The 19,958-nt window shown below is 47.9% G+C and overlaps 1 protein-coding gene across 1 annotated transcript in view; it reads left to right on the top strand.

Moving 5' to 3' along the window:
• The first annotated feature begins 11,692 nt into the window (after positions 1-11,692).
• The window catches only part of LOC101447589 (1-acylglycerol-3-phosphate O-acyltransferase PNPLA3-like), a 37,205-nt gene continuing 28,939 nt past the window's right edge, over positions 11,693-19,958 (top strand). Inside the window, exons 1-3 of the mRNA XM_071218740.1 lie at positions 11,693-11,879; positions 14,010-14,242; positions 15,347-15,412. Of these exons, the coding sequence (XP_071074841.1) occupies positions 11,693-11,879; positions 14,010-14,242; positions 15,347-15,412 (486 nt within the window). The remainder of the gene's footprint in view (positions 11,880-14,009; positions 14,243-15,346; positions 15,413-19,958) is intronic.

Here is a 19,958-nt window from a genome sequence, read left to right as displayed (position 1 = left end):
CCTGCCCCTCTGCTAGCACAAGGGAGAGGGTTCGCCTGTATTTTCCCAGAAACAGAACGACAGCCTCTTTGGGTCCCAGGAAGGTACATCTGGCCTGCAACACAGCAGCTTGACCTAGATGATATCCCGCGCCCACTAGCGCCAGACCCCGAAGATATCCCACGCCCTTTGGTACCAGAACACAATACTAATGGCAATGATTGAGACATCGGCCAAGCCCCCTCCAAAAAATGTTTCTATTCCAATGAGTGCTCTCTCTAAGTTTCTTTCTGCTGATTGCCCCTCCTCTATGGGGGCTCTTTTTTCCTTTTTGTCATTTCAGATCTTTCTAAGGACCCAACTCTGCACAAGAGAAGCCTTTGCTACCTCCGCAACCCGCCGTTGACAAGTGCCTGACCTTCACCAAAACGTGCTTTATAACCTATCAATAAGGGAACTCACCGTGCAAATGCTCCTCAAGCTCCCCTCCCACCCACTCTTACTTTGCTTTTTTCTTGCAATTTTCATTTTTCTAACAATCTTTTCAGCTGTCTGTCTCGCAGCCACAGCCCCAACAGACTGGAACCTTCGTCAACGTCTTCTCCTCGCTATTGCCTGGTTGCTTCTAATTGCTATCCTCATCTCTCTTGTAGTCCTTCTCCCATGACCACTATGCGCCCCCAAGTACATTCATCTGAGCCTACTACCCCAACACCGTCGCCCATGGGGACCACACCAGCTCTCTCTCGCCGCGAACGACGTCGACAACGCTTCTTTGCCCGCTGCCTAAGCCGACTTTCTCTTGAAGATGATGACCCCATCGAACGCCAAATTCTTCAACTCCTCAGACAAGCCCGCTCTATCCAGACCCCCGCCTCCTGCCCCCCCACCCTCCCCCGTCTCATTCATCTCCTTATCCTCATGCTGTCTCTAGCCTCCTCTGCTACCGCCAACCTGAATCACCAGCCCTTCAATTGGACCCTCAGCCTCTGGCAGTTTGAAAAACTTCTCGCCTTCAACGTGACTGCTGGAGCCCCCTCCTTCACGCTGCACGTTTGCCGGCTAGCTGGATACGATCACACAGATACTAAAATCTCAGGCTCTGTTATAAATACATTTAACATGGGATACATCAGTAATAAGTTGCCACCCCGACCCAAGTGCTCAGGCACCCCTAGCAGTGGCCTTACTGGCCCCTACGGAAAAACTCTTTCCGGTTACTATATATGCCCCCCTTCAGTGAGAGGCTGTCATGATCCAACACATTACTACTGCCCATCCTGGGGCTGTGAAACCATAGCCTATGGCCTGTCTACAACCCCAAAAGACAAAGACCCATATCTCACCCTCAAGTATGGAAATCGATGGGACCGCGTCACACTTTCTGTCAAAGACCCTAATTCAGATCAGTGGTTCACAGGCCGCACTTGGGGGATCCGTCTGTATATGACCGAGTATGACCCTGGTGCCTTTTTTATTATAATGAAAAGACCTGTCTCCGCCCCACTCTCTGCTATTGGTCCCAACCACATCCTTAACCCTCCTCCCCCACCCACTGTTCACCTTCTTCCGTCCTCATCTACTCCCCTCAAAATCTCTTCCACCTCGACCGCCTTCGTTCCTTCTACTAAGCCCACTTCCCCCCCTGCTTCAGATTTACAACCACATCCTCTCATCTCCTCTAGTCCCTACTTCAAACTCCTAAACGCCTCCTATTTCTCTCTCAACGCCTCCCACCCCAACCTCACTCGCTCTTGCTGGTTGTGTCTTTCCCCCAGCCTCCCCCTCTATGATCCACTTGCTATTCCTTCACCACTCTTTACTTCCTCCACCGACGATTCCCCCTCTTCCTGCAATTGGAATCAATCTACTCATGTCCCACTCACTTTTACGCACATCTCTTCCAAAGGTTTATGCATTCACCCCCGTTCTTCTCGCACTCCCAGCCTTACAGCCTGTGCCAACTATACCTCCCCAAATATCTCTACCAAATACTTAATTCCTCTAAAAACTACCCTATGGCTTTGCTCTTCCACCGGACTTACTCCATGCTTATCTGTTGCTACACTTAACAAGACCAAAGAAACATGTGCTCTCATCCTCCTCACACCTCGAGTCATTTATCACACTCCTCTACATTTCTTTGAAGCCTTTGATCACACGCAAGAAGCTATCTACCTCCACAAACGCGAACCTATTACTGCTGTACTCACTGTCACTTCCCTCCTAGCTGCAGCTGGAGTTGCCACTGGTGTTGCAGCTCTAGCCACACAAGCATCCGCCCTCCAAAACCTCAGACAAGCAGTAGACTCTGATATCATCTACCTCCGTGATGCAGTCAAATACCTTAAAGACTCTCTTAATTCTCTCTCTGAAGTTGTCCTGCAAAACCGCCGAGGCCTTGACCTCCTCCTCCTTAAAGAAGGTGGCCTATGTGCTGCTCTAGGAGAAGAATGCTGCGTTTATGCTAACTATACCGGCTTAGTAGACTCTAGCTTAAAAGAACTTGAAAAAGGTCTCAACCAACGCCGACTTGAACGAGCCCAAACTGCTGGTTCCTGGGGCTTCCTGCAGCCCCTCCTCCCCTATCTCCTCCCGTTACTAACCCCAGTTCTGCTCATTGTCCTGGGCCTCACCGTCGGTCCCTGGGCCATTCGACGAATCATCCGCCTTGCCAAAGATCATGCTGACAGTGTATTCTCCTCATTTGTCCAAATCCATTACCAACGTCTCGTTGCTTCTGATTCCATTCCTCAATCTCGACCATGTCCTCGCCCCCCTTCCCACCGTACTTCCTGCCTGTAAGCTGCTTACTGTAGAACTCCCTGACCGTAGCCGCCGGCACGGGTTTGTTTCCCTCGGCGTAAAGGGCTTGGGTGCACCCCCCGCCCCTCTTTATTGCTATACATCAGAAATATTTTGCAGTTAAGCTAGCCACAGTGCTATCCACCCCAAAAAACAACGTCAAGTTAAGTACTCCATTTAGCACTAGCACGTACCGACCCTAAGGGCTATACATGCATCCTGATCAAATGCTATGTCATTTGCCCTTAGCCAGTCAATTCTGCCCCCTCACCCCTCGTCCTCCCCAGAGATACTCTGTTTTCATCTACTCTCCCTTAAAAAACAGAAGGAGCAATTGTTGCTGCATCCCTTCCCCCAGCCTTTGTTATCTCCTTCCTCCAGCCGCTGCTGTCCTTCCCGCCAGTCCCGCCCACGTTGCCAAGATATAATCTGCCTCCTTCCCTAGCTACTGCCTACCTCATAGCCGCCTGCACAACTCCGCCTATCCACTACCGCCCCGTAGTCAATCCGCCCCAGCTCCTGCCCCTCCCTCTACTCAACCCTATATAACCAAGTGTATTTCCGCAATAAAGCAGACTTGTTCCTGCGCTCAGGCTGTCTCCGTGGTTTTTACCGCGCATCCCCCACGCCTGGAGAACCTAGGCCTACGCGCTGGCCTAGGGGCTTCCCGCCGAGCCGTGGAAGGCTGCCCGGACCTCGTGGGCCGCTAATCACTACCAGCGAGCCCACACTATTTATTTTTGTTGTAGAGAAGTGAACCAGAAAAAGTTTTCAAGGATAAAAATATATTACATTGATATAAAATTCTGTAATGGAAGTGGGGTGGCAAAAGGTGTTCAAGGATAAAATATAGAATGTAGAATTCTTTACCTGTTAAAGATGAGCTTGTTTGAGTGTTTATATATATATTATATATATATATATATATTTCTTTTTAATTAGGGAAGTTTTGAATTTTAAAAATTATCATGTATAATGTGCAGAATTTCCATACATCGCTCCCCCACCAACAGCTTACTTTGTTGTGGAACATTTGTTACAGATTGTGAAAGAACATCATCAGGCTATTACCACTAACTGTGGTCCAGAGCTTACATTTCGTGTATTTTTCCATAACCGCCCTATTATGAACACCACGTATTTGTATTGTACATTTCTTATAGTTCATGGAAGAACACTCTCACTTCTGTACTGTTAACCACAGTCCATCTTCCACCACATGATTCACTGTTATACAGTCTCCCATGTCTTGTACAATTTATCCAAAGTTTACAGTCAGTGCAAAAGGAATTGTGGTTTTGGGCCATGAATTTTAAGTCATTATAACTAGGCTCAAACACATCTTTACTAATCAAAATAGGAGTCATTATAATCAACACATTTTTGCCAATGAGAAATAAGTTTGTTTATTCCTGTAGCATAAAAATCTGGCTTCAGGATTCGACGAACTCTTGGAAAGCATTTTCTGCATCCTGCTGGTTGTGGAAGCGTTTACCCTGCAAAAAGTTTTTGAGATGCTTGAAGAAGTGGTAGTTGGTTGGCGAGAGTTCAGGTGAATATGGCGGATGGGGCAAAACTTCATAACCCAATTAGTTCAACCTTTGAAGCATTGCTTGTATGACATGCAGTTGGGCATTGTCATGGAGATTTGGTCCCTTTCTGTGGACCAGTGCCAATGGATGGCATGTCCAGCAATCAGTAAGATTGAGAACAGTGGCTACTCTTTTGAATAATGTAGGAATGGCATTAGAAAGAGTATGTTCAGTTCTAACAATTACAATAAGGGAGGAAGAAAGGAGAAAAACAGCCATTGTGGATGGCAACAACCTGAGGTCTACTGTGGTGACTTGGAGTTATGTACCCTAGAAAAATGTGTTTATAATCCTACCCCATTCCTGGGGGTGTGAACCCATTGTAAATAGGACCGTTTGATGAGGTTGCTAAGGTGTGGCCCAGCTGAACCTGGATGGGTCTTAATCTGATTACTGGAGACTTTATAAAGAAGGCATCCAAGAGAGAAGCTAAGGGAAGCAAGAAGCTGGAAGTCAACAGGATTTGGAATAGAAAGGAGGGGATGAATCATGTGCACTGCCACATGATGGAAAAGTCATGGACCGAGGATCTCCGGCAGCCAGCCCCAGAATGCCAGGCTTCAGGGAGAAAGCATTGTCTTGCTGATGCTTGATTTTGGACATCTCCTAGCCTCAACACCATGAGTCAATAAACCTCTGTTGTTTAAGCCAACTGCTGCATGGCATTTGTTTTATCAGCCAGTAAACTAACACATCTATAGAGAATGAGAAGAATGATTATAAGCAAGCAGATGAAAACAAAGCAAGAATTAGCTAGGGCTCTTGGCACTAATATCTTGGGTGGAAGGTGACCACTAGCTGCTTTCAGTGGTCACTTGCTTCTACAAGATCTCTGAGAAACCTCAAGTTGACAGCCCTGTTGAAGTAGCTGTCTAATTATACAGAAATCTGAACGGCTTCTTTTGTTGTGAAGCATGAACCCAAGATTTGGCTCCCTGAAGTTTTGCTGCTGCATTTTTAGTTAACAGCACCATAGAAGGTCCCTTCCAGAAGATTCAAGAGCAGTTTTTCTCTGATGTCTCTTCTACCAGTTGAAGTCTCCTGGTTGAAGATCATGAAGAGGCTGTTTAGGAAGATGTTGCAGGAAGGCCACCTTAACTTGTGGTGATAGGACTGGGAATAGAACAAGTCCTTTGCAATATTTTACCCCGTCTTCCAGAGCAGGAAGGACTGTTTTTCAGTCAAGGGCCCAGTGTTACAGTTAAGGACGAGGATACAGGAAAATGCTGTGGGCTGTTTGAAATACCTACCACACGTGTGGTGTGTTTACACCACAGAAGCAGTTGTGCAAAGATGATAGTGTTTAATCGAGAAAGAGTAGACAAATGGCAATACTTAGGCGTAAAAAACCTGTTTTGGTTATACAGCTTGACTGAAAATCAAAGGACCTGCATAGCATTTCAGATGGAGCTCTTCACTGTGAAATTACTGACACAATATGGCTTAAAAATTAACTGTCACAGCTGAATCATCTGATTAAGAACAAGTACCATACTTTTTAGATTAATGAAAATATATTGTTTATAATATCCATTACAATGTGATAAATCACAAATTCAAAACACGTCATCCAAGCTCTGTTCATTTTTTGAATGCTGGGATGGTGCTACTCTGAAATCAAGTAAAGACTACTTCCAAGTAGCTCTTTGTGGTGATCGCCATCTACTTGCTGGTGGCTGTTAACCCCGGGAGTACTGAGGGAGTATCTCTTCCCTTGAGATTTGAATAATAAAAGTGGTTTAGGAACATCAGTAGGGGGAATTACTGCCAAGGTTTGGGGAAAGTTGTGTTCTAGAAGCCTTCTGCAGTTAGGGCCCCTCTGGTTGCAGGTGGAAGGGTTGTCCTCTGGATGGAGTCAGTGCCTGCCAGCAGGGAACCTGGCAGCTGGGTTTCAACCCCACGCATGAATTTGTTTTCATTCTTTCCATATTTTGCTGTCATTCTATTCGTTATAAGATGTAAAATTTCCCTGTTGACGCAAAGCACCACCAACTTTACTCCATCTTCTCTCCTTTCACATAAGTTCTTCCTGAGGCTTAGGAGTCTTATATTATTTGGGCCCCTTTCAGTATTCCTTGTCAAAATCAGATCTTTTTCAATTTCCTCATTGTTTAAGAATACCTATGGAAGCTTTTGTTTCTTGACTCAAAGACTAATTCCATTATACTGTTTTCTTCACCAGAAGGCTAATTGGTGGTGAGGTAGCAGAAGAGGAAGAGCTGTGGTTTATAACCTGTTCAACTCAGGCAGTAAGTGATTTTAGCTTTATTTAAGGTCTATGGTGAGCTTTAAGCATTTTATTTGAAAGGTATGGTCATAAATAATAATTCCCAGATAACCATGTTGAGTTAATAGCCATTGGGTCTATTCCTTTACCTCATGCGATCATAGCAACTGCAGTGAGGTCTAAAGGTGAAATAGGGGGAAACGGACTTTGGCCCAGTGGTTAGGGCATCCGTCTACCACATGGGAGGTCCGCGGTTCAAACCCCGGGCCTCCTTGACCCGCGTGGAGCTGGCCCATGCGCAGTGCTGATGCGCGCAAGGAGTGCCGCGCCACGCAGGGTGTCCCCCGCGCTACGCGCAATGAGTGCCCCCCATAAGGAGAGCCGCCCAGCCCGAAAGAAAGTGCAGCCTGCCCAAGAATGGCGCCGCACACACTTCCCGTGCCGCTGACGACAACAGAAGCGGACAAAGAAACAAAACGCAGCAAAAAGACACAGAAAACAGACAAGCGGGGGAGGGGAGGGGAATTAAATAAATAAAAATAAATCTTAAAATAAATAAATAAATAAATAAAGGTGAAATAGGCAAGCTAAATGTACATCTCTACTGTGAATATTTTAGGGAAAGAAATTCTAAAACTTCTGTAACAGCAAAGTACAGTGTTGAATGTGGCTATCAGCTTTATTCTCCACTTTGATTCTTAACACTGTCAGCCAACTTCCACATTAATGAAAGTTGACCATAGTTATTCTCAAATAAAAAAAAATCAACTCTTAAAAAAAAGAAAGAATGAGTAGCACCCATATCTGCTAGGAATGCAGGAGCTTAGCCATCTGTATTTATAGTTATTTCATCTAGAGTGTTTAAGGCCAAGGTAGGATAGCAGATTTTTTTTCCTTCCTCACATTATCATTGATCAAAATTGAGGGCTTTTTCTTCACCGTGGCTTTTCTTTTGTAAGATGGGACAATCTTGTTTTGTTTTTCCCCCAGTGTCCCTCCTGTTTACAATGTCTAGAGTTGTCTTTGTCAGTAGCTGGTTGGTTGGACAATGGACTACCTTTAATCTGCAGGGCCACAGGTCTACTTTGGGTCCTGTCTTGTTTTTGTTCCAAAGCCCTTTGAAAATGTTCTTCCAAATGCTATAGTTCAGATAAAGGAGCTATTTTCCTCTAATTCTAATTCTAATTCTAATTCTAATTTCTGTTTTTGAAATTCAAAATTTCAGGTTTCACTCCATTAAAAAGGGTGATGAAAGGGCCCCTGTTAACCTCACCACTTCTTGAACTCCCAAATGCTGTCAGAAGGTTTTTCTAGCCTCTCCTTAAAATCTCCTATAGTTCAGCTTTTCTCCATTTGCATGATTGAGTTATCCAGTCTTCCTTTTTTTGTATACTTTTTAAGTCAAAGTTAATAGATCACAAAGAATGTTACATTAAAAAACATAAAAAACATAAGAAGTTCCCATATACCCCAGTCCCCACTCCCCACCCCATCATTTTTGTAAATTGCATTTTTTTGAAGATATATACATCACACAAAAATGTTACATTAAAAAATATAAGAGGTTCCCATATACCCCCCACCACCCCACCCCACTCCTCCCACACCAAATACCTCCTCCATCATTGTGGCACACTCATTGCACTCGGTGAACACATTTTGGAGCACTGCTGCACCACATAGATAACAGTTTATCCTGTAGTTCACACTCTCCCCAAGTACTTTCAGTGGGTTATGACAGGATATATAAAGTCCAGCATCTGACCCTAAAATATCACTTATCCAACCTTTCTTATTGGAAATATTTGGGAATGGCTTGTAGCAGGTTTTGCTCTTTTTTTTTTTTTTTTACTTCTTTTATTGATGCTCTGGGTTGCTGTGGAAAGAGGGGCCCTGTAGGCCCCTTTCAGGTCAATCCATTTAGCCTTTGCCCTCCAGGGTATAGCAGTTGTGGTTCCAACCAACACGCGTATGAGTTGAAGTGGATCGGATAACTCTGGTTCATATGAATTCAAAATAATTCTAAATCTTCCTTGAATATTTGCTGGTCTTGTTTGGGTTTATGGAAATCTTTAAATACAGCTTTTAATTCAGCTCAGGCACAGTTTCATTCTACTGTTGCCTGCGTGCTTGGCTCATGAGAGGGATGAACCAATAGCGGTAACTGGCATTTTGGGCTTTTAGGAGTGTTATCGAGAAATGGTAGAGGATCCAGACAAGGGAGAGAGGAGGGAGGAACTGATGGAGGTACAGGAGGAGAGTGATGAAAAAGATAAGGGGGAAGAGGAGGAGCTGGCTAGAGGAAGGCAACTGAGGACAAGGGGGGAGGAATTACTAGGGAAATTAGTTTGTTTTTGCTCACACTTGTCAAATTGCTCATTAACCTTGGCCAAAGAGTCTTCTAGTGAAGTAAGTTTTGATCCATAATTTGGTTTGGATGCCTCTGCATCCCCACCCAGAACATGCCACCCACTAAGCCTGAGGAACCTTCTCCTCCTTCTGTTCTAAGAATCTTTCAATGAACGACTTCATTCTAGTCAAATGTAGCCACTGAAGGCAAAACCATCCTTGGTGGAATTACTCCACATAGACAGAGAGGCACCAGAACGAGGATTGTCCTGAGAGTGCAGAGAAGAAGCGGTTTTTCTAGGTGGCTCCACCAGATCTGGCAGAGTTTTGCAGAATTGCAATACTTATGCACCTCTTGCCCTGGGACCCAAACCTGGTATTAAAGGAAATTAGCAAGAAACCGAAAAGAAAAACTATCAAATGGAAGAAAATATTTGGAAACCATATATCTGATGAGGCTATAATATCCAGAATATATAAAGAACTCCTACAACTCGACAACCAAAAGAACTAAATTTACAAAGGGGCCAATGAATAGTCACTTCTCCAAAGATAACAGTCTAATGGCCAACAGGTGAATGAAAAGATGCTCAACGCCATTAACCATCAGAGAAATGCAAGTGAAAACTGCACCGAGACACCACTTCACACCCACTAGTATGTCCTGAAAATAACAAGTGTTGGCGAGGATGCAGAGATATAGCAAGCCTTGTTCATTGTTTGTGGCAATGTAAATGGTGCCACCACTGTGGAAAACACTTTAGCAATTCCTTAAAAGGTTAAATATAGAATTACCATATGGCCCAGCAATTCCACTCCTAGACTGGAAAACAGCTTGGCAATTCCTTAAAAGGTTAAATATACAATTACCATATGGCCCAGCAATTCCACTCCTAGGTACATGCCTAAAAAATTGAAAGCAGGGACTTGAACACAGATTTATACAAACACAGTGTTCAGTGCAGCATTATTCACAATAGCCAACAGCTGACAGCAACCCCAAGTATCCATCAACAGATAAATGGATTTTTAAAATGGGGTATATGCAACAATGGAATATTACTGAGCTGTAAAAAGAAATAAAGTGCTGGAACATGCTACAACATGAATGAACCTGGAAGATATCATGTTGAGTGTAATATGCCAATCACAAAAGGAAAAATATTGTATGATCTCACTGAATGTGAGTAATGAGAATAAGCAAATCCATGAAGACAGAAAGCAGAACAGTGACTCTAAGGGCAAGGGGAGGGGAAACTGGAGAGTTATTGCAAATGAACATGAGTTTTGGTGTAGGATGATGAAAACAGTCTGGAAATAGTGTTGAAAGTTACACAGTATTGTCAAAGTACTTACAGTAAAAGATTGTCCACTTAAATGACAAAAAAAAATTTTAGGTTTTGTACATTTAACTGCAATTTGAAAAGTAAATTTTAAAAAGCAATATAAATTGTTTAATATTGCAAAATATTTCTCATCCTCCGCGTGCAGGTGTGGTTGATGCCATGATATATCATGAGTTCCTCTTGCTCCATGAATTAGGACATGCAGGACACCGGGCACGCCTGGGCAACCATGCTAAATGATGCAAGAATCAATTGTACTCAAGCCCTCTGACAAAGATTTGGCAAGTTAATTTGAATTTTCTTTTGCACCTGTGCTTTGGTTGCCAGTCCTCCCCTTCCTCAAAGCACTGTTTGTATGATGTGTAGAAGGCAAAACCCACACATCTCTTTGCTGTCTGTCACTCTTTTGGGGGATAGGGGTGGCACAAGTTCAAGATGTGTAGAGAAGCAATTAGCTGGGTGACGGGGGCAAAAGAGGGAGGTTCAGGGTTCACTGTGATGGCAGCGAAGGCTGGACATCGCCGCCAGCACTGCCCAGGCGATTCTTCATAAATGTCATAGTGGGTGCATGAGTTTGTGAGAGAGAAAGAGAGAGAGAGAGAGAGATGGGGGGGGGGGGGGGGGAAGAGGAGAGAGACAGAGGAGGCGGGAACCCGGGCACTGTGCTCCACGCTATCTACCCAGTTAGCTGAAACGCTAAGGCATTGCACTACACCTTATAATGTTAGAAAAATTCAAATAACTCTTGCTCAACTGGCAGGAGGTGCCCAGAGCTGCAGATTTAACATGACCAGATTTATTTACCAAAAACCTGTAACTAGGCGCCTCGTCTTTGCACCCCGCCAGTATCTGCGTCGTCACATCCGTCCCTATCTGTACTTTCACTCGGGAACCACCTCGCCATCCTGGCTCCCCAAGATGACCAGATCCCGGGAACCAGGTGTTTCAAGATCGAAGCGAAAACTAATCTTCCCAGACCCTGCTTAGGAATGTCATCCAGACAATTAACTTTCTTTCAAGGGGTATAAAACCTGTGAGAAATCCAGGAAGGAGGGGACGGTCTGGGATTGTGCCCCTCCCGCCAGTGAACAGGCCTGCTCGGCGGGGTGGGGGCGGCCCTCTGCCGCGAGGGGCGCCCCAGGCCAGGCCGCGCGCCTCCTGCGGGGGAGACTGCGCTCCCAAGGGCCGCCGAGGGCCTGTGCCGCCAGCGGAGGCGTCTCCCCGGTTCGGGGGTGACCGGGGAATCTGTGCTCCCCAGGACTTCCCTTGTGCTGGAGACAGGGCAATGCGCTCCCGGGTGGGGGCGTGGCGGGCTCATTTGCATGGGGCGGGGGCGGGGGCGGGGGTGGCCCCTAGGACTTCACCCCGGGCCCTGGCCGCTACCTCCCGCCGCCATGGACGAGCCCGAGCGCGGCTGGAGCCTGTCCTTCGTGGGCTGCGGCTTCTTGACCTTCTACCACGTCGGGGTGACCCGCTGCCTGCGCGAGCGCGCCCCGCACCTGCTCCGCGACGCCCGCATGTTATTCGGCGCCTCCTCCGGGGCGCTGCACTGCGCCGCCCTCCTCGCCGGGGTCCCGCTGGGTGCGCCTGGGCGCCGCGGGGGCTCCCGGGGAGGGGGCGCTGGCGGGCTGGGGCGCCCCGTGGGCCCGGGGTGGGCGGGGGGCGCTCAGGATTTAGCCCCTACCCTGGGCCAGGAACAGAACCCGGGTCTTCCAGAAGCGATAGGGTGGACGGAGTGCGCCCGGGACCTGAGGAAGGGGCTGGGCCCCGCGGTCGCCGTGGCGACACATAGCGCTGGCAGCGCTGGGCAGCTGAGCTGCCGAATGCCCTGGTCCCAGGGTGGGCAACTGCTCTCCAGGGACTGGAGGAACTGGGGTGCCCCTGCCCCTCCCACAGTCGTCACCACCCAGCCCTCTGGGGGCCCAGCAGCCACTGGGAGTGGGCAGCCCCTTGGGGTCTTCCAGGGGAGAGGGGCAAAGCGGGGGAAGGGTGGCCGCCGGGGAGGAGGAGCGGGCCCCAAGGCCACTCTGCAGGTCCTGGGCTCAGTGGCCCTAACAGCCACCTTGTATCCCAGGGGGCCCCAGGCACCCGCATGGACCAGGGATTAATTAGGACACACTGGAATGCGCTGGCTGACCCTGGGGACAGGCCCACAGCCCCTCCAGTGTAGGGGGCTCCTACAGGAGACAGGGGTGGGCTGGGGCCGTATCTGGCAGGGTGGAGGGGCGGCTCAGGACCACCACATCCCTGGAAAGTGGCTCTGGAGGTTGCGGCAGGAGCAGCTCCCCGTGTCCTGGGAGCCCCAGGTTTCTGGTCTCCACCCCCTGTTCAGAGGGCCGTGCCCCGGTGCCTGCTCTGCACCACTGAGGACACTTTCCCAGGGGCTGGGACCTAGAGCCCACCTGGGCTGTGGGCAGTTACGTCCCCTCCACCCGGCTCAGCAGGGCCACACACAGAGGGAGAGCTGTGAGCGGAGGAGGGACTTGAGGCAGGACAGGCAGGGGGCGAGGTCTGTCCCGCAGCCCAGCATTTATGGCTGGCCACGTCTCAGGCTCACAGGGTGGCCCTGCCGGCCAGGACAGAAGGGGCCGGGTCAGCGAGGGGTCAGAGGGAGCCTGCACGGGCCCCGGGCCCCTCGACAGGCTGGTGGGACCAGTTAGTGATGCGGGGCCTCCTCTGGTCAAGCACCTTATAGCCGGTGTCTTATCCACCCTTCCTGACTCCAAAAGGTAGACAAAGATTGTCCCACCTTAAAGAGGCCGCCTGAGACTAGGAAGATGGTGAAGTCGCCTGCTCAGGCCACCGGGCTAGTGAGTTGGTGGACACGGGATTCACGCAGCTCCAAGCCTGGCTTCTTTCCCCTGCCCCCTGTGGGACTGAATAAAGCTCTGGTGCTGAGTTCTTGGCTCTGGTTTTGTGGGGAGTGGGGATGGGGTCAGCTTACCAGGGCCCCTGGAAGTGGGGGGCTCATTCTGTGGCAGGAGCCAGAGCAGCACTGCCCAACAGAAACAGCGTGCAAGCTGCATACATATCACAGTTTCTAGGGACACAGGGGTAATTGATCCGGCTTTTTGCTTGCTGTCTGCTCTCTGTGTCCATTTGCTGTGCATTCTTCTGTGTCTGATTTTATTTTTATTTCCTCCTCCACTGCCTTGTGGCTTCCTTCTTGTCTGCTCTCTGTGTCCATTCGCTACGTGTTACTCTGTGTCTGTGTGTTTTTTGCCTGTCTCCCTTCGTGTTGCGTCACCTTGCCGAGCGGCTCCCTGCGGTGCTTACCAGTCAGGTGCCACCACACGGCGCTGGCGGGCGAGCCTGCCTTCACCAGGAGGCCCCGGGACGCGAGCCCAGGGCCCCCCACATGGTAGACGGGAGCCCAGCTGACTGAGCCACAGCCGCTTCCAGGGTAGTTAACTTTAATAATCTTTTATTTAACCCAGTATACCCAAAATATTATCATTTCACATGGTATGAATATAAAACATGATTAATGAGCTATTCCACGTTCTTCTTTTGTGTGCACTTAGCCTTTGAAATCGGGTGCTCGTTTTACACATCTCAGCTGGACTAGCCCCATCCGAGGGCTCAGGAGCCACACGCAGGCAGAGAAAGGCTGGCAGCTTCCTTGCTGTCCGGCTTCGTCCGGCCCTGCCTTAAAGCATTCAGTGTCTCCAGTGTGGAACATTCTTCTGTATGTTTGTCTCCCACCAACAGACCAGACGATACAGATACTCACTGACCTCTTCCAGACTGTCAGGAAACGGAGCCTTGGCGCCCTCCACCCGTCCGTAAACTTGAGCAAGTGTGTTCGAGAGGAACTCCACAAATGCCTCCCGGCCAACGTCCACCAGCTCATCTCCGGCAAAATGTGCATCTCACTCACCAGAGTATCTGACTGGAAAAACGTGCTGCTGTCTGATTTTCAGTCCAAAGATGAAGTCGTGGACGTAAGCAGCTTAATTCATGGGTGTCTAAGCTTGGTTTGGGAAACATCACATGGAGGGATGTGCTGGCCCCCTGCCCCGTCAGCTTAGATGCAAAGGAACTGCCTGCCTGTGATGCTGGTTTGCTGCGCGTCCCAGGGCAGCGTAAACGCTGTGGCTTCGGGTGGTCTGGCCGGCGCCTCTGTAAACCCCGAATAATCCAGGACAGGTTCAGTTTCAAGTAACCCCTAGCCATCCTTCAAGACTTGGCTCGTGACCTCTCCCTTGGGAAACTTACCAGCTTGTCCCTGTCCCCGACATGTTCTAACGTGCTCCATCATGACGGTGTCTTCTAGAGTGAGGCCCACAAGGCTCAGAGCAAATCTTGTACGTGTCTGTTCCAGGGTCTAGTCCAGGGAAGGTCACCTGCAGAGTCGAAGTATCTTTTGATTTGGCTGCTGCTTACCACAGGGCTGTACAAGACAGCAGCCTCCACCCCTGAACAGCAGCCTAGCAGCTCAGCAGCCCGTTTCACCCTGTCTTGTGTTCCTAGGCAGCCAGCGCCTGTCCCTTCCCACATGGCTAGCTCTCCATGAACCAGCGCCCCGTCCTGCTTAATTCTCACTAGCACAGCACTAACCAACGTGTGGTCCTTGGCCTGGCTGCATCGGCCTCCCCTGGGGGCTTGTTAGAAATGCAGGCTCTCAGTCACCTGGCCCAGACACGCCAGATCAGATTCTGTGTGTTGACAAACTCTGCAGGTGGCTCTGGTGGACATCAGGGCTTGAGAAGCACCTAGGCAGCCCCTTACATCTGTCAATGAGCTCTAAGTCTTGGTCATGTCTGCAGTGGCCCGGCCGGGCTCCCTTGTGGGAACAGGGGCTGGAAGTGTGAGTCCATGCAGAAGCTGTTGTGAAGGTGCTAACACTAGGAAAGCCCCTACACCTGAACTGCAGGGTCTACTGGCCCATCCTTCACTCAACCCACTGATCAAAGCACCTCCGCTGAGCAAGAGGATTTTCAGCTTTGTTGCCTGCTTGTTTGGGGAAGGCCTTTGTGAGGCCAGGAGCATAAGGGGCAGGCCCAGCCTGTTCCGAATGGTTGATGCACAGCCTTTTGTCTTCACAGGTTTTGGTTTGTTCCACCTTCCTCCCTGTCTACTGTGGCTTAATCCCTCCTTCCTTCAGAGGCGTGGTAAGTCTGCCTTTGGATGGTTGCTCCTGTGAGTCCCAGTTCCCTGGGGCTTTCCTTCAAAGATGCAATTGCTCGGCTCCTCCTGCCAGGCGCCAGGCTCAGCCAACCCTGCCCTCCCCACACACATAGTCCCCAAATGAGGACATTTGTGCTTCTCAGTCTTTCAGAGTGGAAGCCACACTGATCCCCTTCCAGGTCACTGTGGAAGGAAAACCACCTTTGTGCATATAATTTATTACCTGCTACCTGTCAGGTAAGCTGGATGATTGATTTCATCTGTATCCAAGTGCCAAGGATAGGTCCAGTGGCCTAAAGTCTATGACTGTTATCAATATGTTACACATGTAAGGGGGAGCTTGATTCTTAGGGTAAATTTAAGTGTAATACATTTTCAAATCAAAACTTCTGTAGGTCTGGTCTCACACAGGTTTCTATTTTACTTTCTTTCACCACTTTGTGATACAAGATATAAAGTTGAGGCTTTAAAACAATTGGATTTTAGGAACATTTCTGAACTTCTGAGCATAGTAGCAACATATTTCATAAAATCTTGTTTGAAGTGTAAGCAGAACCAAGCTGCAGAGAGAAGTCACATTAATGAACCACCAAATAAGAGCCGGGTATAGAGGATGCTCATTATTCATATGTGTGAGGTTCTGGGACGTCTCCTGAACTGGCCACCATGGAAGCAGTGCCCCTGGAGGAAAGAGCAGGTCAAGGTCCTTAGAGCCTCTGGTCACCACAGTCCCTCCACCTTAACCTTCTTTATGTGCTTATATTCAAGGACACCTTTTACCTTTTGCTTCCTCCATACAGTTGCAGGCAATGATTCCCCAGGGAATTCTTTGTTTCATGGTCTTTTAGGGGCTGCCCCTTTGAACCCCATCTAAACAGGATCAGAACATTTTAGAGCAATTTTGAACAAAGCCTCTGCCTGCAAACCTAGTCAAGTTTAATCATCGGTCACATTGGAGGGGCAGGTAATTGAAGCTCATTAAACTGAAGTCATAACCCACATCAGGAGAACTCAGGTGAGGGAAGCTTCTTCAACACACACCCCGTCAGGCAGGCACTACAATCCCCAAGCAACAGGAAGCAGTCACAGAATGAACACCGCCCTTCAGCTCCCTTTTGTGATTAAGGGTATACAACTCTCTCTGGGGGGATTTGAGGCAGGAGAGAAGAGGCACCTTTCCCCTAAAGGCACCATGAATAGCTCCCCATGAATAGGCGCCCATGAATGCTGAGGTTCACCTGTAGTTCATGGGCAGTACCTTCTTCAACCTTTGAGTCTACAGGTATTATAGCCAGTGTCTAGGTTCTTGACTATGTCACATAAAGGAATTTAAGGACACAGCAGAGGGTAGGCAAGGGTGTAAAGTACTTATTAAGGGAAGTGGACTTGGCCCAGTGGTTAGGGCGTATGTCTACCACATGGGAGGTCCATGGTTCAAATCCTGGCCTCCTTGACCCGTGTGGAACTGGCCCATGTGCAGTGCTGATGCGCACAAGGAGTGCCCTGCCTTGTAGGGATGTCCCCCACATAGGGGAGCCCCACACGCAAGGAGTGTGCCCGGTAAGGAGAGCCGCCCAGTTGGAAAGAAAGTTCAGCCTGCCCAGGAAGGGTGCCACACACACAGAGAGCTGACACAACGAGATGACACAACAAAAAGAAACACAGATTCCCATGCCTCTGACAACAACAGAAGCAAAGAAGAACACACAGTAAATAGACACAGAGAACAGACAACTAGGGTGGGGGGAGGGGAGAGAAATAAAAATAAATAAACCTAAAAAAAAAGAACTTATTAAGAAATTAGAAATTGATAGTATGCAACCTGAGACCTGGGTGCAGGTATGCTACAGGATGACATGAGTACCCCCTCTCTAGGGGCTTCTGGTTTTATTGGCTGTACTTAGGGTTAGGGTTCATACTGATGGGAACATTTAGGACAAAGTGGAGGAACTTTATTGGGGATTTTGACTTTTAGGGGTTGGTGTACAGTTGTGATTGTCTTCTGACTATTGCTGTTGAGACTTGCTGGGCTTTGCTGCATGAAAGGCTTGTGAAAATAGGTGGGTAGTGTTGGAATTTCCTGCTTTTATCCCTTCTGCAGGGTGGCCACTGCAAAATCTATTCCCATTAACTTGATTGTGCATGTCAGCAGGCACAAGCTGCTGGTGCTGCTTCTGCAGCTGATGGAAGAATGCTAAAAGTTGCCTGCTGATAACTTGCCTGCATTGAGTCCAGCAGGGTATTGCCTTAATCTTTTATATTGGGTGGGGTTCATGTGGAAATTAGGTTTCCGCCTGACCTCATTAGGTCCCTATTCTATCCTCTCTCAAGTCTATCCCGAGAGAGTTGTATACCCTCAATCAAAAGTGGGAGCTGAAGGGCGGTGCTCGTTCTTCTGTAACTGCTTCCTGTTTATTAGGGATTGTAGTCTGTGCCTGACAGGGTATAAAATTTTCTTGCTACACTACTGGGCCTAGGAGGAGGGGTGATTGTTTTAGTGGTTGAGGCTAGGTGATATCCATGCAAGACAGAAGCTCATTTTGGAATGCATGAATCCTGGAAAAGATAAAGTGAGTTAGGATCTTAAGTATATGTGAGGGGGTGGGGCAGACACACACTAAGAGTAAAGGATTGCTTGTGAGCAGCAGAGTGTCCTATTCTGTTTTACATTGAAGGGTAGGAACACCATGCATGTGGAGCTACACCCAAGCCCGGGGGTCTGCGGGCTAGGCCTTACATTTGTTAGATATCAGGGCACAGATCCAGCAAGAGGTTAGTTTTAAGAGGGTGGTGGCCCTTTGGACAAGATGAAATAAATGGTGGTTAGAACTGGTTTGTTCCATCTTAAGATTTGGAGCAAAAAGATTAGTTAAAAGAAGAGTTTTTAGGATTGTCATATTAGAAGCTAAACAAATTTTATCCACCAAGGGAGAAAATAATAGTTATGGTAATAGAGGACATAAGGAGGCAGCAACACCAGTAGGGGCCCACAAGGTGAAGGTGGCGAGGGCGCTGTCGTAGGTACTTAGCTTTTGCTTCCTGAACAGATATTTCAGGCCATCCAATGGCTGGCACTTGAGTATCTCAGCAGGTGTTTCTGGTGTGTTGGCAATTCCTTGGACAGCAGGCTTTATTCGGGATAAATACACTCAGCTACCTGTTCATTTGCTTGTGTGTAGCTGCCCCGGTGACAGCCTAATTGAGGAAGACATCGGATGAGCTTATTTGCAGCAGGCAGATTAGACTAAAGATGCAAACCTAAGTGTTTAGTGGGTACCTGGAGAGGGAGACTTTCTTTGGTAAGCAAAATGACAGTTGAAGTTTTTTCCATAGGTTTTAAGACATAGGCCACCAATGAGCAAGCTCCAGGTTTGCAATACCTCTCCATGGGAGCAGGCCATAATGCCCACTGTGTTTGTTTAAGTTCTACTTACATCATTGCAGACTGCCAGAGTCAGTCTGGAGACAGTGTCCATTCTAGATCTAGGGAGACAGAGCCATTGCCAGCTGGCAGTCGCAGGAGTCTGAAGCAGCAGTGTCTTTTCATTTACTTCAGGAGCATACCCTGAAGATGTGGCAGATACCTTTAATGTAGGGGTCACACTGACCGACCTAGCCGATAATTCAAATGGAGAGACACATGCTGGCACTTGGGGCCTGGTTTAAATGCACAAGAGAGTCTGACAAGACTGATGTTTATCCCTTATTGTATGGCTTTATGGATATGTTCACTGTCGTAAGGCACCATTTGTGGTCAAAGTTGAGAACAGGCCTCACAATTTTGTATGATATAAAGTAGGTAAGAATATTTTATAGGAATACCTAATTCCCAAGCCATGCATCACCATAGCAGCCCCTTAATGGCCACTCTTTTTGTGTGACCACAAGGCTGCTTCTCTTGTGGGGTGGGAAAGACCATTTAATTACAGGTCAGAGCATCTTCTTCTTGATTCCCAGGTGGAGAGGTTGTTTCTGTGACATAACATTTAAAAAAATAATTTAAAGCATGAATAGCAAAATTTTACTGTTCTTTAATATTATACAGAAAGTATTGTTAAATATTCTGGAATTTTATTCAATCTTTACATATTTATATGTACGTTTTGCCCATACAACTTTGATTAACAGACGGTTAGACAACCCCTTTTAATTTTTTTACACTTTCTAAACACTTTCCATTTAACTTATAACATGTTAAATAAACCTTTTTTTTAAGATTTATTTTTATTAATTTCTCTCCCCTTCCCCTCCCCCCCCCCTTGGTCTGCTCTCTGTGTCCATTCAGTGTTTGTTCTTCTGTGTCCACTTGTATTCTTGTCAGTGGCACAGAATCTGTGTCTTGTTTTTGTTGAGTCTTCTTGCTGCGTCAGCTCTCCGTGTGTATGGCACCATTCCTGGGCAGGCTGTACTTTTTTTGCACTGAGAGGCTCTCCTTATGGGGTGAACTCCTTGTGCGTGGGGCTCCCCTACACGGTGGATATCCTTGTGTGGCACGGCACTCCTTGTGCACATCAGAACTGCATGTGGGCC

The sequence above is a fragment of the Dasypus novemcinctus genome, chromosome 12 (genome assembly GCF_030445035.2).
Source record: "Dasypus novemcinctus isolate mDasNov1 chromosome 12, mDasNov1.1.hap2, whole genome shotgun sequence".
In the NCBI taxonomy this organism is placed as follows: Eukaryota; Metazoa; Chordata; class Mammalia; order Cingulata; family Dasypodidae; genus Dasypus; species Dasypus novemcinctus.
This window is presented reverse-complemented; position numbering and strand designations above follow the sequence as displayed.